General features: G+C 34.7%; 1 protein-coding gene across 2 annotated transcripts in view; it reads left to right on the forward strand.

The window, feature by feature from the left end:
• Positions 1-5,240: 5,240 nt before the first annotated feature.
• The window catches only part of LOC149789487 (histone H3-like centromeric protein A), a 45,376-nt gene continuing 28,278 nt past the window's right edge, over positions 5,241-22,338 (forward strand). Inside the window, exon 1 of one of the 2 annotated variants that reach the window (XM_089971501.1) lies at positions 5,241-5,364. In XM_089971501.1, the coding sequence (XP_089827627.1) occupies positions 5,316-5,364 (49 nt within the window). In that variant the 5' untranslated portion in view covers positions 5,241-5,315. Of the gene's footprint in view, positions 5,365-5,651; positions 5,766-22,338 lie in introns of those variants that run through there. The other variant, XM_089971502.1, reaches the window with a different exon arrangement.

Genomic DNA, 22,338 nt, shown 5'->3' on the forward strand with positions numbered 1-22,338 from the left:
ACCACAAATTAATGGGTAACACTAATCAAGTATTGTTTAATTTTCTTTTCACAAAAAATTAATGTACGCTAAATTCTAAAACTGCTCAAAGTAGGAGATTTGTTCAAATGGCTAGCTCATTCTGAATTACAATATGCGGCATTTCAGAAGGATTCTGCTGCCGCTTGTGGACTCCAGTCAGACGTCTCATTTCTCTTTTCCGGATATTTGAATTGATACATTTATGCTTCGAATGCGTATTTGTCATCCATTTGACGAGTATTCAGTGTGTGGTGCACACATTTAAATCGACAGACGGGTGCTTCAATTGGTCGTACACAACTTGAATCCAAGATAAGAAATCAATAAATTCTTACCTATTTATTTCATTTGTCATTCAGTCAGACACCAGCCGTCGAGCAGTCAAGTAGTAAGCCGTGCGTGCAGCTATAATGTATTCGCACGTGGCCAACTGGTCACATGCGCCTATTTGCCATTCACCGTCGACAAGCAAGAAAGAAAAATAAAATGGCAAAACACGTCAAGGTGGGCATGTTATGAGAATTCATCAGTTTATTACAGAGAACGGAGTACCTTCTATGTCGTGTATAATTAGAACTAAACATCATATCTCACAAGCGACACCAAAATATAGAGTCGAACTCGTTAAAGTCTGCGAAGAGGCTCATTAGAGAAGTGATGGAGGGGAGGGGAAAAATTATAAAGCAGCATGGACGAAGGGGAAGAGACAACAATAAAGAATGAAGAAGGAGAGGAAAGAGAGGAAAGAGGAGAAATAAGACGAAAAATGGAATTTAACAGACTTAAAGATGCCAAGAGAAATTCAGAAGATAGTTTTATCATGATTTAGAAGAAGAAGAACAGGAGGAGGAATGGATGATGATAATTAGCCTAGTGTTAGGCTTGTAGTCTCCATAAAGACATCTTGGAACAGATGGGGACAACGATTTGTTGCCTGACGTACTCGATCCGGAAGGTGCGACCACTGCTACTTGAATGGTAGCAAATACCTTACGGTCATTTTCAGGGCGACCCAGATCTCTAGAAATGAGACAAAAATTGTCATGTGTATGTGATTATATATGTATGTGTTTGTTTGTGTCTGCCACGGTTGTTGTTGACAACTAAAAAGGCTCACCTTTTACTGTTACGTATATTTGATTTAATTTATATTTGATTTAATTTCATTTTTTGTAAGTTTTAAAATCTTTTTTTATGTTCAATTTCATTACATGTCAAAATAATGTACTTTTGTTTACTAGAAACTCGATACTTTTCCAGAAAACAATTTGACCTTGACTGTTCATTTGTAAATACCTAAATCTGACCTAGTTCCCGACCTTAATTCAGAAATCAGTGAGAGAAGTAAACAACTTTTCTATTTTTATCTTAATTTTAGAGTAAAACGATTTGTTTTTGTCAAGGTCATACTGGGACTACGTGCTTTTATACGGAAATACTTCTCGCAGGTTACGGAAAATTGACCCTCATCTGGGAATTTGTTTTGCGTTTCGAGTTACTGTATAAGTATTGTTTATAGAGATTTTTCTCAGTTTGGGCTTAAAACACTTGATGTCAAGGTGTTCTTTAGTTGTGTTAGTTTTGGAGTTATTTTAATGTTTACTCGAATTATTTGTATTCTAAAGGATTAATTATTTGTCCTGGAAATATTTGGGTCTTATACAGAATTCTTGGACAAAGATATTTCATTAAATTTTATTGGGAAATTCAAACACCGGAGTATTGTTTGTGAATAACACAGAACTGTTGACCTTCCAACACCACAACGTATACAGTATACGTCATCGCCTTCCATCTTGGATTCTTCTTCGGGGAATCTAACTTAAATTTATTAGAACATTTCATTATTAGAACTTCTAAACTTTAGTTCGTGGATTATTCTTGGATTATTTTTGGATTTGATTCTTAAAACCTTAAGTTGTTCTCTTTTTTTCTTCATTTTTAAAGTATTTTTCCAGGGAAATAAATTATTTGTTAAATTTTTCAAAGCTTGTTGTTTTCAATCTTACTGTTTATTCGAGCCTAAACACGCAACATAAGAGTACTCTTTCTACGTTCTGATATAGTTGTATGTGTGAGATCTTATCTGTGGGCACTACCTAGACCATACCAGCATATATGGCTGGCTAGAGCTGTCATCTCATAAAGTTGTAAATACTGGTAGGTTTATAAATTTATGTTATATCCACAAAATGTTTGATTCGAGATTCCTTTGAATTTCCGGTTCACTACTCACCACCCTAAAGGTATTTCATCTAGGTCTTTTTTCCTTCATTGTCAGGTTTTTTTTAAAAGATAGTGACCTCTGCCCTGGGGTCTTTTTGTTTCACTTAGCTGTAATTTGAATTATTTTTGTATGTTTCAGCGTGGGGTTTTAAGGGTCCAAGTGTCGATAGTTTGTTTTTATTATTTTCGCATTCATTTTTTATGGTGAGTGTGTGAGTCTCTCTCTCTCTCTGAAGAAGCCATCAAGCAGGACTTGGGCTTCAGCCACGCGCAAGGGGGGAGGGGAGAGGAGGTAGCCATCTTCCAATCTCAGATTTCGGCCTCTCCAAAATCCGGATTTGCTTGGGGTTTTTTTTGTCTTTTTGTTGTAATTTGATTTTTATTTTTAACATCTATATTTTGTAAATAAATAATTTCTATTCTTTTCTGTCATATTCTGTCACTCATTAAACTTAGGAAAACCGATCGGTGGTAGTTTTTGTCCTTCCTTCAGTTGTTTTCTCTTCTTTTCCTTTGGTATTGACGGTGGTGGTGTTATGTCCACTATAGTGTTGTGTGTGTGTGTGTGTGTGATTTGGATTGTTAACGTAGCTTTAACAATGTTTTTCAGTCATATCTCTACGATGTCTGCAGTGTGGCAGTTTATAGTGATGTCTAGCACTGGGCATCATGCCGCAGACATGTAGCATAATGTCCCACCCAGTCACATTATCCTAACACCAGGCCGACCAGTCCTACCATTTTTGTAAGTCTTTGATATGACTCGGCCGGGGATCGAACCCCGACCTCCCGCATCCGAGGCGGACGCTCTAACCACTAGGCCACCGAAGCTGTTCCCGTTATAGTGATCGTGGTTCCTCTTGTTTTATGATAGGGTATAGTAATATATCTACAAGCACTTCCTACACTTGCGTTTAATAGTAACTTTTTGGGAAAATATGTTCATCATCACTTCCTACCCTTTTGTTTGGATTGTAGATGCGTGTGTTTGGATAGTTGGGTGGGTCTTGGATTGTGTGGGTGTCTGTTTGGATAGTAACATGTTAACATTACCATTCCGGTTTTATCCCTAAAAAATGTTTGACCACATAAACACGTTTGACTCAAAAATACATTTGAATTTATAAATATATGTGATCCTTTAAAAACGTCTTGGATACTATAAAAACTTTTGATACTATAATATCATCCCATTGTTAAACATATCGATCATTTTAACAGGATTTCCAATTGACTCTAAAATACCGCCTGATGTAAACCTATTGGCTAATGTTAATTCCTGCTAGACCCTCAGTTTCCACATATTACTGCTTGGATTGGCTAATAGTTGAGCATATGGTCAAACAAATAACACTAAATCATGCTCATAACGAATTTGACGAGAAATTTACAAGATTTGTAAAGATTTGTGAAAAGTGGCATTCATCATCATTTTAGCACGAGTACATTTAATTTGGCTATATACTAGTAGCGTAGCTTCAATGACTTTCTTTTACACCACTATTCATGATTAGAACGCATTACCCAGTTTTATCAAGAACATTTCAAATAAAGATCATTTCAGATCCGTTGTTAACCTCTCGGGTGGCCTAAGTGGTTAGAGCATCCGCCTCGGATGCTGGAGGTCGCGGTTTCTAACCCAGGCCAAGTCATACCAAACTGATATAAACGGTACTAGCAGCTGCCTCACCTAGCGCTCAGCATTAAGAAGTTAGGGTTATGACTGGTCTGCGTGGTGTTAGGATAATGTGACTGAGTGGGACATGATGTTACATATCTGCGGCATGATACTCCAGTGCTAGACATCACTATAAATTGTCACACTGGGCCATATCGTAGCAACATGTCTCAAATTCTTAAAGTTAAGTTAAAAATCCGGAATTGTGATTTTTTTTAAAAAACAACACACACGCCGAAAATTCTGTGCAACTAGTTTCGCATTTAACGTATGCCTCTTGCACTTAATACCAATGCACTATATAAAATTGTATAATTTTTTTTGTACTTGATAAGTTGTATATTCTTTATAACAATATAATTATATGTATGACTGTTTGTCTCTATTTTATTCTATTTCACTGTTAAAAATCCAAAACACACACACACACACACACACACACACACCAGATGTTAAGTCACACCTTTTAAAATGTCAGATTAAGAGAAATACGTTCAATGATATTTTGCTAGAAATAATTGGTTTTCGGTAACATTTTTCGTCCTGAACTCCTTTGTATTTAAGTTTTTTTTTTTAAATTAAATTTAATGCCATTTTCTCCTTTTAGTCGAATTAAAAATTATAATTTGCAAAATGTACCTTTACCTAAAGTCGGATCCCACTGGAAATAAGGTTTTATTAAACATATATTTGTCATCCGGCGGATAATGCACTTCTGTGCCTGTTTTACGACTGTTTTTTATAGGTATATAAGTATGTGCATGCTGTGTAAGATTTATGTGACTTATTTATTATTATTATTATTATTAGTAGTAGTAGTAGTAGTAGTAGTAGTGATATTGTTTGTGTTGTTGTTGTTTTTGTTATTATTACTATTATTAGTCTGTAGCATTGTAAAATGGCAGCTAATTTTCACAGAAAGAGAGAGAGTCTGTTCATTGACTGGCATACCTTAAACTGATTGGTTGATAATATTTTAAAGATTTTAGTGCATAAAACTATGCAATCGTCATAACCTATTAGAAATATAATGATTGAGTGAGTGGCCTATAAAAAATTTATGTGCGTTTTCTTCTCTTCGGAGAACTGATCAACCCAAAAATGGTTACATTGATCAACGTCAATCTGTAGTAAACCATACAGTTTTCACCTTTCCACATTAATTCATGCACACTATTGCATTTAATTTATGGTCGTTAAAAATTAATGCCTAAGGACAATTCAAAATTATACATCATCCTTATACCGCATTATTTTTGTATTCGCATTATATGACATACGGTTGACTTGTCCGCGCTCTCATTTAATTGAAAGTTGAGTACGCATGCTCAGAGCGGTATTTTCAAAAATGTTTCTACAGCAAAGTACGTAGCTATGAAAATTTGACATTATGCCGCAAAAGAGGAAGTCAAGCACACCAAGGAAGAAAGGAAGTCAAAGTAAGAACTCAAAACATGTAAAATAATTGTAATCACACATTAGTTTTAATGACATATAACTTAACATTTCATTTGCAGGGCACTTGCAGACAGTTTGTGCGTTTCTCTTGAAGTCGTACAAGTCATGTATGCGGATTTACTCATCTTAAATTAAATATAAATTGTTGGTTTAAAATACAATGCAAAATTTTATTTAACCAAAATATATTTGTTCCTGATTGTTGAATGATCTGCGCCTTAATACACCGATCAACAATTTCATCAGCGCCGCCATTTGCTTAGCAGAGCCCGGATATACGAGTAACCTTTTCAGGCTCTATAAAATGCCAGTAAACAAGAAGTTTACTTGGGATCTTGCAGTTGGTTCTAAATGAAAACAAACAACTTCATGATGAATGAAAGTAATTTTTAATTTGGTTTTAAATGCTTGTTAGAAAACCTATTTAGGCAAATTAGTATTGAAAAAATGGCTTCTGAAATAAAATATTGATTGTGACTGAAAAAGGCTGTGATGCGTGTTTCCTATTTCACTGATTTTAAAATTAGGTTGGGCGTTTGTTCTTGTTTCATTTTGTTTTTTACGTTATCTATCAATCAGATAATATTTCCAGCACTGCAAAGTGCCGGGCAAAACCGGCTCAATTATAGTCTGACTATACCAACCCGTTTGTTTGTTGGAAAGTCTGTTAACCATGAAAGGTGCAGGGGATGCCAGTATTAGTGCCGTTCTAGTCACAGTCAGGTTAGAAATTATAAATCAATGATTCAGTTGACATCACATTAAACGTTTTTGTTATTGAAATTGGTAGGGGGTACAAACAGTAATGTATAGGCAGACTATAGATACACAAATCAATTTCGGCAATGTGATTTTTTGTAAAAACAAATATATTTTGTTTTAATTTGCCTAATCAAATATGACTTGACTTCCTACAGTTAAAGCTTCACAGCACTCGTTAATGCCATTTTTTACTTGCAATTAAAGAATAACTCTTGTGTAACTCTACAGTGTATGCATGCACACTTTGAAACTGTTTGTCGTCAAGAAACTTTCAGACGAAAACCATTGAGTACTATGAACTATTACAGGGGTAGGTTAAGAAAAGAGCACGTCAAATCGTGATAATATAGGGTAGTATGAATTTGTTTATCAACATGCATAGCTTTCACTTTGACATCACAGCTTGCAACATTGAATCCATATTGTACTGGATAACACCTTTAGGTTCATTTCATCCAAAAATGGTAATTTAACATTGATTTTGGATATGTAATTCTTGATGCGTGTAAATAATGACCTTCTGATGGATGCATGAGGATCCAAATAAAGTGAATAATTGTCATTTAAAGGTAAGTAGAGTCAGATTATAAAAACACCCATTTCTGAATAGCGTTAAACACCTGCATGATCTGTTATTTTTTTTTAAACCAGAATTATTATTTTTGAAAGAATGATTGTTTTCTGCATCATTTGAGTATGCAGGATTAAAAATAAACTCTTTGTGATATCCTTTGAAATACATTTTTGGAAACATTCAAACACATTCAATGTCCACAACTATATTGCTTTTTTATTTAAGCAAGTGTCTATTTGTGCAGATGCCTTATGGCTTCTTTTGAAAAGACTATTTGCATGGCTGCCATGCACCCAGAACAGAAAGGCTATCCACATGGCGATAAGTAAATGCTTTATGGACATGTCTGAAATATTTAGATTATTGTTTCCAAATTTTAAAAAAATCTGCTACAGAGGGAAAGTCCAGCCATTTCCATCCCCATGAAACATTTTAGTAAAGGGACTCGTGTTGTTTTATGTAACATTATGAAAGAAGAATATTATCTGGGCCTAGTTACATAAAATTATGTTTCTGAATGGTATGATTTGACCGTGTTAAAGCTACTTTCACTTCCAAAACCAATAGCTAAACTTACAGACAAGTATTCCTTGTTGCTCATTGCTATTTAAAACAAATCAGCACTGTAGGTGTAGGACATAAGAATGTGCAGAATGTGGGCTCTTTACACATGTTTTGTGGGCAATTTTCTACACGAGATAATGGATCTCATTGGGAAAAAATGAAGCAGTGAGAGTGTAATAGTGAACCAGTTTTTCTTACAGTTACTTGAAAAAAGACACAGAAGATCAGGTATATGGTGGACATGTGAACAGCTAAATTATGTAATGGGAGGTGGTGCAAATAGACTTTTTAAAAATGGCCACACCTGCAGCCATGTGATTAACCTTGGCCTTTTTTTTAAAAAATAAAAAGTTTTCAGTTTTGTTTTCAACATTACTAAATCACACTGAAAATGGGATTCTGTTTCCTCGAGTTTTGAAGGTCTCGGGTGATTGAAGGATTCGTGGTACTAAATCAGCTCCCAATAAAACATTGTCTCACTTTATTTTGGTCACCACTAGAATAAACTCTCATAAGATTCTTTTCGCAAAAATGTTACTTTCTTTATCAACCATCCCATGCCAGCTAAACCCATGTATACTCTATTTTATCATATTGTTGGCACACTTTAACATATGACTTTATTTGAATCTGATTGATACAAAGAAGCCCGGGAAATTTTTGTGCACTATTCTCTTGAATGATTGGTGTGATCATGGAAATTTTCCTTGCCCTACCTTTTGGAACTATTTTTTAAAACAATTACAATCAGCATATTGGCTGCCATTTTTTTAATTGATTGCCAAAAGGGTATTGGGAAAATAAGGTCACTTCCATTGGAATTATTTAAATACGGCCAATTTACCCCATAGGTGCTTATTGCAAATAAAACTAATGGTATCAATGTGTAGAGCATCGTGGAGGGAACCTGTAACATGGACCCCACCCAATGACAAGCATGATGTCAATGTTAAGTTATGGGAGTTTTAAAAAAACGTATACTGGTCTCCCAGCTGAAAGAATCTTACCTGCCACATAATCTTTTTACACGGATAAATATCTGAATTTCATTATTGTTTCTTATATGATGCAAATTTGACCCTAAATAAAATTTGTTTATGTTATTTGTTCCAAATAAAAAAGACAACAAATATCCTGTCACAAATACATTACATTGGATCTGGAATGTTTTCATCCAGTAACTAACCCTTCACATAAATATCTGACAACTGGAATGCTTAGTAGTGGAATTGACACTTTAGGTAGAAACATTGTAAACATTCGCAAAGAAGTCAGTCTATATGGCTTGACAAACCTAACCTGAGTCACTGTGACACCTCACAGGAATTTCCACTGGAGTTTAAATGTTGATAATGATGCTATCTTTGTCAGATGTTCTAACGATTTGAAAGGACAGTTGCTTTTTAAATTAAAATTTGTAAAGACTTGTGTACAAATGAAATGTGTAGTGTTTGAGCAAATTTTGTCCCTCTTGTTTCTTTTTAAACTATTTCCATTAAAAAGAGAACTATATGGCAAACAGAATCTCAAATAGTAATGATTTTAATGATTGAATATTGAATTTGTGAAACAAGTTGAAAAATGGCCAGCTTTTGCTCTCCAAGGTTTCCAAAAGCTGAACATTGTTCAACTATTTCATTAATTCATTATTAAATCATTAACCGTTTGAGATCTTTTTATATTCACTCATTTCTTGACTGGTTCTCATTCTTCCCTATCACTAGTACTTTGAGTCTTGAAGTACATGATGCTATGGTATTTATATTAAGCTTGTACTTGTTAGCAATAATTTGTTTTTGACTTTATCTTTGATGTGATTAAGTTGTATAATGTTACTGGTTCAAACTTAAACTGATAAACAATTCTGAACCAAGGGCAGGAGACACTGTCCTTCTTGCTTCAAATCTCTAGGACATGCCATTCAAAGGGACCAATGAAAATAATAGTACAAGTTTAGAAGTAGTGCTATAAAAATGAGATTCCTGGTTGCATGAACGGTTTTGCCATCTTAACTTTGTTGTTTGCTTTCTACTATTATAATTTCCTTGAAGACTTATATCATTGCAATTAAAGTCTCACCATGTGCTCAAATAACTCCTGAGACCATTATCTGCTTGATCTGCTGCTCCATGTTAATTTCTGTTCCAGATATTGCTCTCTTAACTTAAGTGTACACCACTCATTATCTAACAGTATTTATTATGATAAATGTCTGTTTCATGAATCACTTTCAAATTAAAAAATAATTACATGATAAATTGTGTATTTACACAAGTTTATTAATTTAGTCACTTTTTTCAACCTCCCAAACAATTTTCCTGTCCATTAGGGTGACTTTAACCTCAAAAATAGGTTACACTAACAACATCAAACACTTTTACATTGCAACTTCGCCAACTGTCACAAACTTTTTGAATGTTTTCATTTGCCTTATTCATTGTCATTTTACGTTTTATCACCTTTTGTGACTTTGGATATTGCTAGTGCCGAAATACATGGTTAGACATCCACTAATTAAAAGTTTTAGACATACTGTTAATAAAAATTCTGACAATAAAGCATGCCATTGGCCAGATTTGGGGGACATGGTATACAAAATTGAGGGAAGGTGTCATGTTTACCCCGACCCAGAGTAGCCCCAGTTTGAAACATGTATAATCAAGGTAATTCTGACAGACCATTGTTTGATGTTAAACATTGCCAAAGGCTAGCACTAATCCGTTACGTAAGATTGCCATAGCTAGAAGTGGAGAGCCGGACATAGGAGTTGCGAGGCCGCCCGATAGCCAATTATCACCTAGGTGTGGAAATGTTTTCCAAGATCAAAAGAAGTTGCCTGAAGAAGTGGGAGTGTCTTAACTTCTTTTCCCTGCAGACAGACAGACAGGTTGAACTGGCCGCTAAGACGATTGGACAGGGTCACAGCGCCACCCAATCAGAATCGAGATGGGGAGAGACCTTGATTTGGGTAGAATGATATCTCTGTGTCTTCCGGCAAGAATTAGTTCGCTGAGAGAAATTACCCAGAGGAGAGGTTAGTGTAACTCCGAATAGCCATTCATTATTGGCGGGAAATTCTAAGTACAGAGAGCTTCAAATAAGGTCAGTGCGATATTTGTTCGGTCTTTGTGGAATGCGACTGCATTTTAATTGTAGGTCGTATGTAGACTTTATTATTACTAGAATCGTAGTATGAAGAATGACTTTGTTAATATGTTTGCATATTTTGAAGAAATGAGTTGATATTTGTAAAGAATTATATAGCTTGCTAGCCGTCGTAAGAGTTAATATTGTAATTCGCTATGTGCTTATTTTATAGTAGACTAACATGTGTTCATATGATTATAGATTTTGCCATTGTTGAATATTTATAGTGTACAGACATGCGTCTGATTGTTGTCAGATTGTAGTACGATGAGATTAAATATGTGTATATACTGACGTGACGCAATGTATTGATGTCTGTATGACAATTCGCTGATGCTGTGTTATTACGCCATTGTTTACCCTGCAAGAAGTGTGTGGGAATTTCGATGTGTATGCATGCGTGACCGAAACAGTGATAGCTTATCTGATGATTAATTGTCGATATAGTGTGAGGTGAGATTCGATAAAACATATGTTAACACCTTGTGGTTTTTCACAGGAAGCTTTGAGGGACAGACCAGTTACAGTTTGGTCCCGTAGTTTCAGATAGAGAGACGGAGGAAAAGAGAAGAAAGGAGAGAATTCAGGACAAGTTGAAGCCTAGGAGCGAATTGGAGGAGCAGATAGTAGAGACGGAGGAAAGGAGAAGAAAGGAGAGAAGTCAGGAGAAGTTGGAGTCTGGGAGCGAAATTGGAGGAGGAGATAGTAGAGAGGGAAACGGAGTCAAGGAGGAGTTAGAGGAACGGAAAGAAGGAAGGAATTAGCAGGAAAGAAAGAGATGAGTAGATGCAAGGACTGGGGGAAAATCGAACTCACACTGTAAATCACGGGATGAATTAGGCTGTCACTTGGTCGAGGGAAAGACGAGTGATTGGAAGTTATTGTTTTAAATTATCAAATTTATTAAATTGTTATTGATTGAATTTTCATCTTCGTGTTCTCTATAATTTAACCGTCGGCATTGCTGACTGGGGGCTCAGAGCTGTAAATCTACCTCGTCACTAATTTAACTTTCTAACCTAACGAGCCAGGGTGGAACTTTCAATTTCATTTAACTGAATTATATTGGAAGAACCCCACCCCAATGCGTGCAAATGCCACAGAAAGCCATGAGCCAACTCTCTATGTGCAATACTGGATAAATGTAGTAAACTAACACAGCAGTACAAAACAAAAAAATAAACTATAAAATGTATTTCATTTGCTTCATCACCACACAGATTTACTGAGGTTGTTTTGTAATTTTATCTATTTACTTCATTCATAAATTTAATGTGCTTCAAATTTTAAATATTTTTTTTATAGTAAGTCTTTTTTTTTCATTAAAAAATTGATAAAATGTTTGTGAATTTTTTAAAATAGAAATTGGTTGTTTTTCTAAGTACCATTGTAAACAGTGATAAGCAAATTTATCTTGTATGATTTAACTTTTAAAAAAGCCCAAAAGTAATAGTAATGTTGTTGTAGGGTTTGACGCCATTTTTCAGCACATTATAGGCTATACATGGCGGCCAGTATTAATGGTGGAGGAAAACCCCGGAAAGAACCACCGACCCACGAGAAGCTACTGGCAAGCTTTCTCACATACCCACATTGGCTGAATCCGAGACTCGAACCTACACAGACAGAGGTGAGATACCGTTCCGGATCACTGCCATCTCACCTCTGTCTGCGTGGGTTCGAGTCCAAGGATCGGCTAGCATGGGTACTTGGGAAAGCCTGTCAGTAGCTTCTCGTGGTTCGGTGGTTCTTCCCTGGGTTTTCCAGGGTTCTTCCTCCACAAGTTATACTGGCTGCCATGTATAGCCTATCTTGTGCTGAAATATGGCGTTAAACCCTAGAACAACAACAAGAGGTGAGATGGCAGTGATCCGTAACGGAGAGCGCTTTAGACCACTCGGCCACTCGGGGCCCCAGTAATAGTATTGGAATCCCATTTATATATTTTAAAAAAACAAAATTGGAATAACATTTCCTAGTACTGAATAATAAATTTTGGATCACTGAAATTATGATGACCATTCACCATAAACAATCAAACTTTTAGCGTGGATAGACTATCACATAAAATTGACCCTCTACATTGAAATAAATTCCTGCAGGTTCTTGATCACCTTGAGCCATGGTACTTAAAAAATAATGCTTAGGTGGAATTTGTGAAATATATTTCTTCTTGATTCATCAGATTTATTGTCAGACAATACATTTTCTGTTTATTATTCATTTGAAATTTAAAGAGTCTAAAGATGTGGCCCAAATATATTTTCATTTATTAGTTTGAAATTGAATGACTACAGGGATGGACTTATTATAATGATGCCAAAAACAAAAAACAAGACCTTTCTTTTTTGTCCAGTTAAATAAACTCGAACATGTATTTTTAGAGAATATCTAAAATGCCACAGAGCAGCGATAGTGCATTTTTCCAGTGCAGATCCATGTTTGCACAAATACCTTTCATTCCAATACACCTGTAATGGCTTCACTCATTTACATGGCCAGGCCATACTTTCGATGTTAAATTTACTAAGTATCTTTTTAGGTCAATTGCCATCTCTGTTTTCGGCCGATGTACAATGCACCACGCTATTGGTTAGTTGGCATTACATACTAAGGGAGGTAACACATGAAATCCAATACATTTTGCTAGGTCAAAGCACCAGTATAGCTGTTTGATAAGCCAAGCTAAAGATAGTGTTATCAGAACCTTTGCTAGTGCAGATGGGGGCCCATTGAAAAATGAATTCAGTTTTACTGCATCTCCTACTTTTTTCTTGCAGTTTGTTCAGACTCATCCCAGGGAGATCACCATCCCTGAAGATTTCTTATTTTTACAACCATCAACAATGATGTAATAGTCATAGCACGACAATTCATGATAAATCAAAACATCCTTTTGATCAGGAAAGTTTGACTTCATGGTATTTCATGCTGAAATTTGCACATTTTTTGCAAATTGTTATTTAGATGTGTTTTATGAACATTCAGCTTTAGGGATAATTTTGTTGCTTTGGGCCATCCATTTAGTACGTCTGTAAAAATCTGGCAAATCTTGACCCTTTTCCCCCCCCCCCTTTACACGTGCATACTCTCCCCCCCCCCCACGTATGTATGCTTGATGTACCGCCCCCCCCCCCCAATTCTATAGAACGGTTTATATTTAATCCATGCAGAACCGATCAAGGATTAATAATATTGATGTGTTTGATAAAACAGATAGTCCACTGACGTTGAATGTCTGGCTGCATGAAAGAAATAAGCTGCGTAACTTTTAAAAGTTTTGTCTAGTGTCAGCTAAAATTCAAACTCCGACTGAACAGACAAATTATTATCGAGGTTTCACCCCACCACCCCCATTTCCTATGCGTATGCACTAAAGCTGTACCAATTAATCAGCCATACTCATCAGGCCGATTATTGGAACAATCTGTATAATCGGTATCAGCAGAAATAATCGGTGCCGATGTAAACAAATTTCTAAAATATAAATTTAATCATAACATTCATCTTGAAATGGCTTGAATTTTAAATCAGAATTAAATAATGGAAGTTAAGGAATAAACATTTGATTTTGGGGTTAATTGAAAGCTTACTGTAAACTACCGCTGATTGTCTGCTTAAAATAAATTATCAATACCATGCATGCACTCATCCCAATCACAGCAGCCAACCAGCCATTGAGGCACCTTGTATGGCTGTTGAACTTCCAGCATACACATTACAGGGATGGACCTGGTTTTTAAAAAGTTATCACAAAAAAAATCGCCAATCTCAATATTTTGTTGCCAATTTTTACAAAATATCACCAGAATAAGTAGTGAATATTTTTCCAAGACTATTAATGTAATAGGCAATGAAAATTGAAAAAGATGGGATAGTTATTACTTTATTGACAACAAGCAATACAGCCATAATATTACAAAATAAATCATTAAATGACTGTTTTGCACTACTTCCATGGTCTTTGCATTGCGCATCACCATTAGTGCATAGGTCTAATGGTTGTCACCTGAAATAAATGCATTATGAAATGTAAAATATCTACTTTCCTACAGTCTCTCTTTTTTTATAGTTTCTATGTTTCATCAGGTATTAAGTAAATCTATATTATGTATATATTATTTTCCAAATAATAGTTTTGTAAAAAAACTTTATTTAGATAATGACATTTTAATACTAAAATTCTATGATCGTACTTACTGTGCAATGTAAGATAAGTGACGTATAATGCGACCGTCAATTTCATGCATTCAGGAATTAAATGCCCTCCCCCCCCCCTTTTTTTTTGTATGGCTAGCTTCACAAAGTACATCTCCGTCAACCAGGAGTTCAGGAATTTATTTTTGCCACGCTTTACATGCTTTGCTTGTTTGTGAGTGAATTGCTTCCTAAATCCCAGGAATGATCACTGAATGCTGTAGATTTTTTTTCGACAAGCAAATTATAATCTCCATTCTCACCAATGAAACTTAGATGAGTCAACTGGACCTGGCGTTACTGTACTGTATATATAAGCATTGATTACCATCATTAAATTAAAAGAAGGAATATAGAAACATATCGCAGAGCATATGTGCCCCCCCCCCCAAAAAAAAAAAACTAATTCGGAATTAATATGTTATTTAGCAAAGAGTTTATTTTTATATATGAGTTAACAATAAGAAATAAGGTGGGATATAAAATGTGGGAAATAGTTATCACATGTATAGTAGCCTGAGACCACATTTGAACTGTTAACATAATTTTGCACCCATTTTAGGCATTGTTAGTTATAACAAAATTAGGGCATGGTTTATTGGTCAATGAAATACTAGTGCTTTCAATAACTGTAGAACAGGCGGTTTCTTGAAATAATTGGTCTCATAATCGGTATCGGCAATTTTAATAATCGGCTATATGTGGTATCTGCATAATTGGCAAAAAGTGACATCGGTACAGCTTTAGTATGTACATTATCAATAGACTCCCCCTCCATATGCAAGCGTATGCATTAGAGTTACCCTCCCCCATGCATACATACTAAATAGATGGCCCCCTTCCAGGTACTCTTATGTGCATTTTCAGAAAGTACCCATAGATGTTTTGCATGTGTCATTTTTAAGTCCTATATTATGCAATTTAATTCGCATTGTTTGTTAATTTTCTTTATTTATTATATGCTATTGGCTATGTAAATTGTATCTTGTAGCTGATCTTGTCCACAATGAAGTTCATTGTGTACCTGACCAAATAATTGAGTTTTATTTTTATTTTGTAAACAACTAATACATAGCTAATGTTTTCTGTACAAGTAAGGGTTTATTATTAGGATCGTTATCAACAGAAGTAAACATATTTAATTTGGTCTGAGAAGGGGACTTTACGTTTATCACTTTCTATATTATAATTTAAGTAACAGATTTTATCCAAAAACATTTGGAATCTTCTAGAATGAAATTTTACATTAGGTAATAGGTTTTTTTAATTTAAAAGATGCTACTTGTGACCATCCTAGGTCAAATAGAGGGATTTGTAATCTTGTTTGCAGGGTAAGTTATTTATTTGAAGCAGAATCTTTGTTGTGTTCAGTGTTTGATTTAGGCTGAAATTATTTAATTTATATTATTCTTCTCTGGATACACAATGTGTTTTATAATATTCTTGGAAGGAGACATTCACTGGGAATTATAGGGGGTTTCACGGTTACAATGGAGTTACTGATCGTAGTGCTTAAAATTACCTCCCTTAGCTCCAATACGCATGCCCACAAAAAATTTCCAGTTCGGATAGTTCACCATTCTACACTTGGTTAGCAAAACATAGTCAACAAAGGAAGGTATCTTAGCTGTACTACATATCATTATGGTTAAACCAATGAATCAATTATATATGCCAAACGTCTTTTGCTCATACTAGGAGAATAATTAAAGACATTAAATCAGATAATTAGATTCAGTGTCCATACTTACATTATATCGGATAATTAACTATTATTTACTTTCCATACTTAAATGATATCAAATAATTAAATTAAATACGCTGTCCATACTTGATAATATAAATTCATTATCCATAATTTCAGATACATTTGTAGGAACATTTCACTCTGCTCTCCGATTTTAAACATTTACTGCACATTTTTTGTTATATAACTTTAACGAAAACAATCTCAACAATTTGCATTTTTCATATGTTGATATATCCTTCTTTCTCAGTTATTTTCGCAATGCTAATAGTTTGTTTATAACACGTGTTAAAAAGGTAATAACACAAGTTCGATAAGAAAATTATAACACGAATTCGATATGTCAGCTGATTTGTAATGCTGAATATTTTAAACCGGATTTTTGTTATTTTTTTATTTTAAATGGAACTCAGTGTTTTATTGTATTCAGATGAACTTAAACAATGCAATAATTACATTAGCTATCATAACGGTAAATGAGTAATTAATGCAGACGGAATATTTATTCATATTTGGGTGTAAATATTGTAAAGTATTCAGATTAAATAACATGCCCAGTGACGTTTTTTTGTTGTTCCATTTTCATTTTGACTTTTGAAACATCAAATATCAGACGGTACATGCAATAATTTTCAGCATGATTTTTCTTTGCTTATGATGACACGTAATAACTCTCAAACTTGCTGGGGTCTTTAGACAACATTTCTGATTGCAACCAGCAAATTCATATTGAACAACCTTCTTAAAATTAGTTTAATTCTGTTTAACTTTCCTTGCATCAAAATATGTAAGTTTTAAAGATCCAATTATTTCACAGATTCCGTCCTATTACTTTGGTTTGCCTTTTAAATCAATATTGATCCACGTGACCGGATGTAAAATTGTGAACAGTATGATTAAAAAAAGAGACTTCTTGTAAAAACACACTCTACAAGTCAATAATAAATGGATACTCTATCAGTCACTCTTTCTAACTTAGCATCATTTTATACTTGTTTTTAACAAGAAGTATGTCTATGTAATATACGTATGCGAACACACATTCATTCGAGGATATACATACCCATGCACCAGATGAAAGAAGACAGACAGACAGATAGCTGAGAGCCACAAATGTCCTATACATGCATAGTGTCTTACATCAATATTTCTCCAAATTGTATACTCTAAAATTTCCAACCGTTCAAGGAAATAATATTAAAATAATCAAGCGTGGTTGACATTTGTGCATTTTGAAGAAAAAAAATAAAGTTATTTCATGAAATATATAATGAACATTAATAAAAAATCCAAGGAAATAAATTTAAAATAATCATCAAGGAGACTCCTACGTGCACCTGTCTGTTCAAGCTTGGTGTACATTTGTGTATTTTGAAAAAAAAACAAGTTGTTTCATGAAAAATATAATGAACATTAATAGAAAAGCAACAGTCTAAATCAATAATAAAAAAACCTTAAGAAGTTAGAATTTTTTTCTCGTTGTTCAGCCTCCATTAACTGCTATGATTGAATCTGTACAAAATAAACATATTTTCATTATTCTTCAAGTGAGATAAATTGTAAGAACTTTTTACGCAGCGATACACTTTCGCACAATCAAATAATACAACCTAGAGCATAAGGTAGTAGTGGAAAAATAATGAAGTTCTGAGATGGGCAGATAATATTTATTTGAAAGCTGGGAGCAGCACAAGTTAGTGGAAAAAAAATAAAAGATGTAAAAAAACATTGATCAAATATTGATAGAATTTCTTTTTAAGATAGTGAGATTTCTATCCTGCTTGCATAATGTGAGCGGTCTGTCACATTTTATTGATCTACATCTGCCATCTTAACTGATTGAACTATCCGGAAGTGAGTTGCACCGATATGCCCTCTGGTGTTTTCAAGGGGAGATACTAACCGTGAAACCCCCTATAGTGACTTCAAACACATGGCAATAGCATGAATCACTTGCTAGACATTGAACTAAATATTTTTAATTAGTATAGGTATCATGATGATTTTAGAATAGAGATCATATTTCAGATCTTTTAGGTAAACAACCCTTGTCAAACATACATGAGGAGTTCTGGTCTTTTCACTCATGGAACTCGGTAGTCCCAAGTCTATTTTTGAGAGTCCTTGTCATAAACTTGCAAGTCCCTCATTTTTAAAAAGGTGGAAAAGAAACTAAGAAAAATACATGATCATAATTTTATTTCATATTTGCATTAAACTCTCAACTTTGCAAGATCATATTTGAGAGAAACTATTTTTCAGTAATTGACCCCAAAACTTTATATCATGCAGAACTCTACCATCTGCAAAGTAGTTTTTGAGATTTGTTTCTTTACATTTTCTATTTTTGGACATAACAAAATGTATGTACGACATTTTGGTTATCAGAGTCTTCAGGAACAGTCTTCATTATTCATTAGTTTATTTATGATTAGTTTATTCAGTTTTTTGTATGCAAATGCTGTTTTGCAGTGATCATATTTTACATAAGTTTAAAAAAAATTCCTCAACAGATTATGGGATTGACTGTCTTTTTGTGTAGCATGGCAACCCTCAACAACAAAATTGCCTATCCACCAGTAGTGTATACCCCACTCCCTTTTGCAATTTTAATAATAAAAAGCATGAAGGATATAAAAATGCACTTCATTCTTTCATATATACTTTCTAGCCCCATTGTTGTAAGGGTGAACCAAACATTTTTGTTTGTTTTGATACAGTTTTCAGTGTAATGCAAGAAGTAATGTGTTTCTTATTGTACTGGTTTTAAAATTAGGATAGTTAGGTAGGTTTTTTATAAACATTACATAGATATTGGAATGACTAGTATATATAATGTACTAAGCACTTCAAGTACTGGGCTAAACCAGCTCAATTCGATGTACAGATCATTTTTGGGATTTTGTTAAATAATTGTCTTTTTTTTGTTTTACCTCTTTAAAAATTATAAATATTATGATTAGTATATACATGTATAATGTACTAAGCACTTCAAGTCCTGGGCTAAACCAGCTCACTTAGATGCATAAATCAATCTTACGAATTTTTTTTAAGGGGGTTGGGTAAGTGCTAGGATTGGCAACAAAAAACATGGAGGGTTAGAAACCTATTTTTGGGTGCCTAAACAACAAGCCTGCTTACTGTTCTTTTCTGTTAAGTATGATGTTCTCAATCTTTCTTGTTTTATTTTTCCTTTTATTAGTATTAGTGTCATTTTCATCTCAAGTCTATTCCCCAAAAATGAAAACAGATTTTCTCGACAAATATTTATGAGTCCAAGTACTTTTATGCACCCTCTTAAAAAGTGTCTACTGGTACTGTCTTAAATGCATGTACTGAAGTAGCATTTATTATTATAATTATGGCATATTAATAATTTAACAGCTTTGTCCAAGGCAAAATCTGAAAAAGCTTTGATTATTATTGTGACTGATATGTGCCTCATCACCAATTTAAACACTATTGAACAACCAAGGCTTTGTTTATTTGCCAAACAATCACTTGTGCTTACATACACATGTAACAGAAAATTTGTTACTTTGAAGTCGTCACATTAGGAAAGGATTACTGTCAGTTAGTCACACTGACTTTCATGTTAGTTTACCTTAGGAGGTAGGAGCCAGTTTTTATGTACAAATTTAATGCTGCAATCAGTGACCTAGTATTAAAAAAAATCATAAAAATCAAATACACAACTGAATGTCTTAAAAAGGCCCATATTTTTGGATACCTATATTAAAACAAAGCAAAAGACTATTATCCACTAGACCAGAGAAGTCAATGGCACTTCATAGCAGAAGAAGTTTATGCACCCCAACTCCAAATTTTTATACCTGCAATTTTCATGTCCAAAGGTCATTTATGCCACTATGTGATATTCACAATTCAAACACAAGCCCTTTTCCTAGATGACAGTTCTGCACAATAGTGTGTACTAAACAGGCTGATGCAATTAAAAATAGCTGTCATCCAAGCTGTTTTTGAGATATTCTACTTGCCCCAAACCATTGTGTTTACTGCTATGGGAGGCTACCTCTTCTTCCTAGCCGACTATTGCAGAGTAACCATGGAAGGTGTACATGCCTGACATCAATTTCAAGAACAACACAGCCTGAAACACCTAGTTCACAAATATATCCATATCTTTAATTAGTAAACAATAATAGCTGAAAAAGTCATACCATAGCCTTAAGTTAAGAAATTTGCTAGGGGCCAATTTATGAAACTGGACCATGCCACTTTAGTCTAGTCATCAGCCATTTCATAGACTGGCCATGGCTGACTAAATATTTAAATAGGGGATTTTCATAATGGAAAATTTGGTGCATCACTGGAATGCATTACACTGAGAAAAGGTGCATTCTCAGAGAATTTCATGTATATTTGACTTGGAACCTCAAATCCCTGAAATTCCATGTGAAACTAAACAGTCATTGATCAGATGAATTTAAAAATATATATTTCTTTAGATGCATTCAGTTAAGGTAATGCATGAAAACATGACAAGAAATAATTAAAACTGATTGGTACATGTATTGTGTATTTCTTTTACAAAGCAACTGTTAAGCAAGTGTGAAGGATTTTTAAGATTTATCGATGACACCCTCAAGTACAGGGCCGTCCATTTAGTAGTACGCATGGAGTGGGAGGGGGTTAACCTTGCGTATGGGGGAGTGTCTACTAATAATGTACCTATGCATAGGAAACGTGGGTGGGTGAAATCTCGATAATAATTTGTCTAATACCTAACCTGTTTGACTGAAATTTTAGTGGACACTAGATAAACTTTTAAAGTTACGTAGCTTATTTCTTTGATGCAACCAGACATTTGGCATCGGTGGACTATCTTTTATTAAATACTTTAATATTAATAATCCTTGATTGTTTCTGCGTGGATTAAATATAGGCTGTTCTTTAGAATTGGGGTGGTGGTGCATCAAGCATACTTACGCAGGTGGGGTGTGTGTGTAAAAAAGTATGCATGTGTGCGGGGAGGGGTCAAGCTTTGTCATATTTTTGCATACGTACTAAATGGATGGCTGCCTCACCTCAGATGCAGGAGGTTGTGGGTTCAATCCCCAGTCGAGTCAGACCAAAGACTTACAAAAATGGTACTAACAGTTGCCTCGCTGGGCGCTCAACATTAAGAGGTTAGTGTTAGGACTGGTCAGACTGGTTTCAGGATGTGACTGGGTGGGACATCATGCTACATGTATGCGGCATGATGCCCCAGTGCTAGACATCACTATAAACTGCTACACTGCAGACATCTTAGCAATATGACTGAAAAATTGTTAAAGCTACTTTAAACATCCTAATCACACACACGTACACTATTGCAGCAGTAGTTCTGTTTAGTTCTTTCGATTTAGATCCAACTATGTAGATTTTTAAAAATCCAGAGTAAGTTTCTTCGATGATTTTCTGGATTTCTGTTAGTATTTTTGGTGGATTTTGTAGTTTGGATCCTAAGTTCTGGGCGGACAGGTTTATTTTGGGCGTGCAGTTTTTACAAGGGGTAGTATCTTTGATTTTGTATTGTTCTGCTTGAATTCCGGATAGTTGAATTTCATCACCGAGTGTGTGTATTTTCTTATCTGCTGGGTGGTTTAGAGCTCGTTTTTGCCTTTTTAATCATCATTTTGGTTGGGTTGATGTCTTCATGTATTGAGTTTCTGGTAGCATATCTCAATATGTGCTCTTCTCGTCTGAGGTGCAGCATTAGATCTAGCTTCAGTATTTGTAGTTCCTCTAGTAAAGTGTTAGGTAGAGTCCCCGTACATAGTCTAAGTGCTTTGTATTGTAATTTGTATGCTGTCCAGTTTCTTAAGTAGGTCCTTGTTTGCCGAGGCATACACTTGGCAACCATAGTCCAGTTTAGCCCTGATTAATGATTTGTAGAGCATGAGCATAGTTTGTTGGTCAGCTCCCCACGTTGTCCCCTTTTTATTTTTTAGGAGGTTG

Source organism: Sinohyriopsis cumingii, chromosome 10 (assembly GCF_028554795.1).
Source record: "Sinohyriopsis cumingii isolate HCF-2022 chromosome 10, ASM2855479v2, whole genome shotgun sequence".
In the NCBI taxonomy this organism is placed as follows: domain Eukaryota; kingdom Metazoa; phylum Mollusca; class Bivalvia; order Unionida; family Unionidae; genus Sinohyriopsis; species Sinohyriopsis cumingii.